This window comes from Lipotes vexillifer, unplaced genomic scaffold (assembly GCF_000442215.2).
Source record: "Lipotes vexillifer unplaced genomic scaffold, Lipotes_vexillifer_v1.1 scaffold2094, whole genome shotgun sequence".
In the NCBI taxonomy this organism is placed as follows: Eukaryota; Metazoa; Chordata; class Mammalia; order Artiodactyla; family Lipotidae; genus Lipotes; species Lipotes vexillifer.
This window is the reverse complement of record NW_006790887.1, coordinates 578,054-580,704: the sequence shown is the minus strand read 5'-3', so window position 1 is coordinate 580,704 and position 2,651 is coordinate 578,054. Positions and strand designations below refer to the sequence as shown.

Below are 2,651 nucleotides of genomic sequence, written 5' to 3'. Positions count from 1 at the left end.
CCCTCCCCCTCCCCTCTCCCACCCTGACCCCCTTTCTTTCTCTTCCTCTCCAATTCTCCACCCTGCCCTCCTCTCCTCTCATGGGCCCCCCTTGAGCACAGAGGCAAGATGCCATCGTTGGCGTGTGGGGAGTGGGGACAGCATGGTGCGTTGTGTCCTCATCTCTCTCCTTCTATTGACAGTGATGGCGCGGGCAGGAGCGGCACCTACATCCTGATCGACATGGTTCTCAATAAGATGGCCAAAGGTAAGACTCAGAGCGGGGCTGCTTTGTTGTGGCTCAGAGCCGGATGGGGTTGCCATGGCAACCTCGGTGCAGTAGTCACAGAAAGCCTTGGGGAAAATTAGCCTGTTGTCCCTTTCCTGAGTAGCAGGAAAGCTGTTTGCAGCAAGCACGTTCATTTCTAAGGTTCCTCCTTTGTCATCTCCTCCGCCCGGGGTCGCACACTGGGCTCAACGCACAGTAGGTGATGGGTGAGTGCTCGCTGAGGACGTCCTGTGTTAACATCAGGAGTGAGGAGAAGGCAGCCCTGATCTTTCAGCGTTTCAGCAGCTCAGAATAGCCTTAAACAAATCCTCCCTGTTATTAAAACTATATTTGCAAAATTCAGAGCAACGTAAAGTCTCTTGTAGTGATTGTCTCTAAAATAGGTCACCTTTGGATGCCCCTTTGTAACATCGTTTTAGCCCATGAATCGCTCTCCGTGGTCCTGGGCCTTTCCCTCCTAAAGACAGTGTCCGGGGACTTGGGCTTAGAGTGCTGTGATCTGAGCACAGACCTGGGATGAGTTCATGGCTTGGGTGGAGTTTAACCCATGAGAGTGCAGGGACCAAACGGGGCTGGCAGCTCCCCAAGTGTGGTCCACAGAACAAACCCGTGAGGTGTGCCCTTAGAGGCCAGAGTGCGCTCCATAGTCAAGTGGGAGAAGGTTCTCTCGGACCCGCCTCTAGGAGAAGCACGCCCACATCAGCAGGGCGACCCTGACCTGCCCTGAAAAGGCACTTCCTTGTTCTCGAGATGCCTGTCAGCCTCCAGGGAACTTGGGAAGGAAACAATGCGATTGGTGACGTCTTACAGTCTCCTTCCCACCTGTGAAAACGTCTTCCTCTCTACATTGACACACACGCACGCACACGTGTGTTCTTAGCTAGGGCACCCACCTTCCAGGATGCCCACCCTTCATCCTGTGCCTGGCAATAAGAGCAGACACTGATTACAGAAATGGGTTTCTATACGTTGTCACACAACTGTCAGCAACTCTGAAATAGGCATCTTTCTTACTCCATTTCTCCTGGTTAACAGAAAAACAGAGCACATCTTTAGCCCAAGGATATCGATGTGTGAGGATAAAATAATAGCCATTGTGTTACACGCAAGGACTAGAGAGCTTGAGCATCTTACCAGCCCTACAGCTAGTAAGCGGGGAGGCAGGGCTGCGGGACAGTGGGCGGGGCTCACACCACCAGAGACCGTATGCCCCAAAGTAGCTCCGAGCTGTGATGTGCAAACAAACAACAAAGCAGATGCAAATGCTCTGATGGTGCTTTTAATAACATGTTTTGGCCTTAGATCCAAAAAGCTAACTTTTTTGGCTGAAAGGTCATTTGTTCCCCGTCCAGTAATGCCGCTGTGTCCCATCCACTGTATCTGTCTCTTCATTTGCAAATGCGCCGTCACTACGAGCCTGCAGCCCACAGCGGAATTCCTGCTTCTCCCCCATCCTGCTCCCCTGCCTGCTGTCACATGTAGCGTTTCCCCCTCTATCAAACCAGATGCCTTCCGAGAATGCAGATCCCCTTGCATGTTTGAGGTGCCGCCTTTGTGTGTAAGCAAGTGACACAGGAACCCAATGCATATACACCGTGTGGCATGGCGCCCAGCTCATCCCAAGGACAGGGGCCCCAGCGGTACCGGTACCGGGGCAGGGGGAATACCTGGGTGTCCACCCAGCAGGTGTGAGTGCACCTGGAGCAGGAAAGTGCCGCAGCCCCGGGGGCGGGGCCGACTCCCATCCCGGCTGCCCCCCGCCCCGCCAGCCCCTGGGCCCAAGGTGCCTGCCCCGTCTTGTCAAATCCCACTTGAAGCTCGGCCGCGGCAACAGTGCGAGCCCAGCCATGTGGAACTGGCCTGGGAGGGCGGTCTCCGGGCTCTTTCAGAGATTGGTCACCCCTCATTCTGCCCCTGACCTGCTCCCCTCTGCCCGAGGGCCCGCGCTGTGAAATCCCCTGACCCGGGGCCCAGGCTGCAGTCTCGGGACAGATCAAAGGGCAGGGCGGCCCCTCGGCCTGCGAGGTGGGCCTTTCCCAGGCCGCCCCGGCGAGCGGCCGCCGGGGTTTTGTTCTGGGCCAAGCTCGCGGGGCCGGGCGGCCAGGGCCACCTTTGTCTGGCCTGAGAAGCCGGAGGACCGTGCTGCCGGCCCGCGTTCATCAAATGATCAAAGGCTCTGGGCCTGGACACGAAACCTTTCTTCCCATTCCCTTTTCTTAAAGGAATGAATTGCAGGAGGACCGACGAATGCCTCTCCCAAGCTCTCCTGGCCCTGGGCTCAGAGGCTGGCCGGGGACACTCCGGCAGCCCAGCCAGCCACAGCCTGGAGCCTGGGCCAGGCACACGGGCTTTGGGGAGTAAAGCCTTTGATACAGCAGGGATC

At 56.8% G+C, this 2,651-nt stretch overlaps 1 protein-coding gene across 1 annotated transcript in view; it reads left to right on the top strand.

Moving 5' to 3' along the window:
• The window catches only part of PTPRN2 (protein tyrosine phosphatase receptor type N2), a 535,117-nt gene that overhangs the window by 513,045 nt on the left and 19,421 nt on the right, over positions 1-2,651 (top strand). Inside the window, exon 21 of the mRNA XM_007463991.1 lies at positions 183-247. Coding sequence (XP_007464053.1) covers positions 183-247 — 65 coding nt within the window. The remainder of the gene's footprint in view (positions 1-182; positions 248-2,651) is intronic.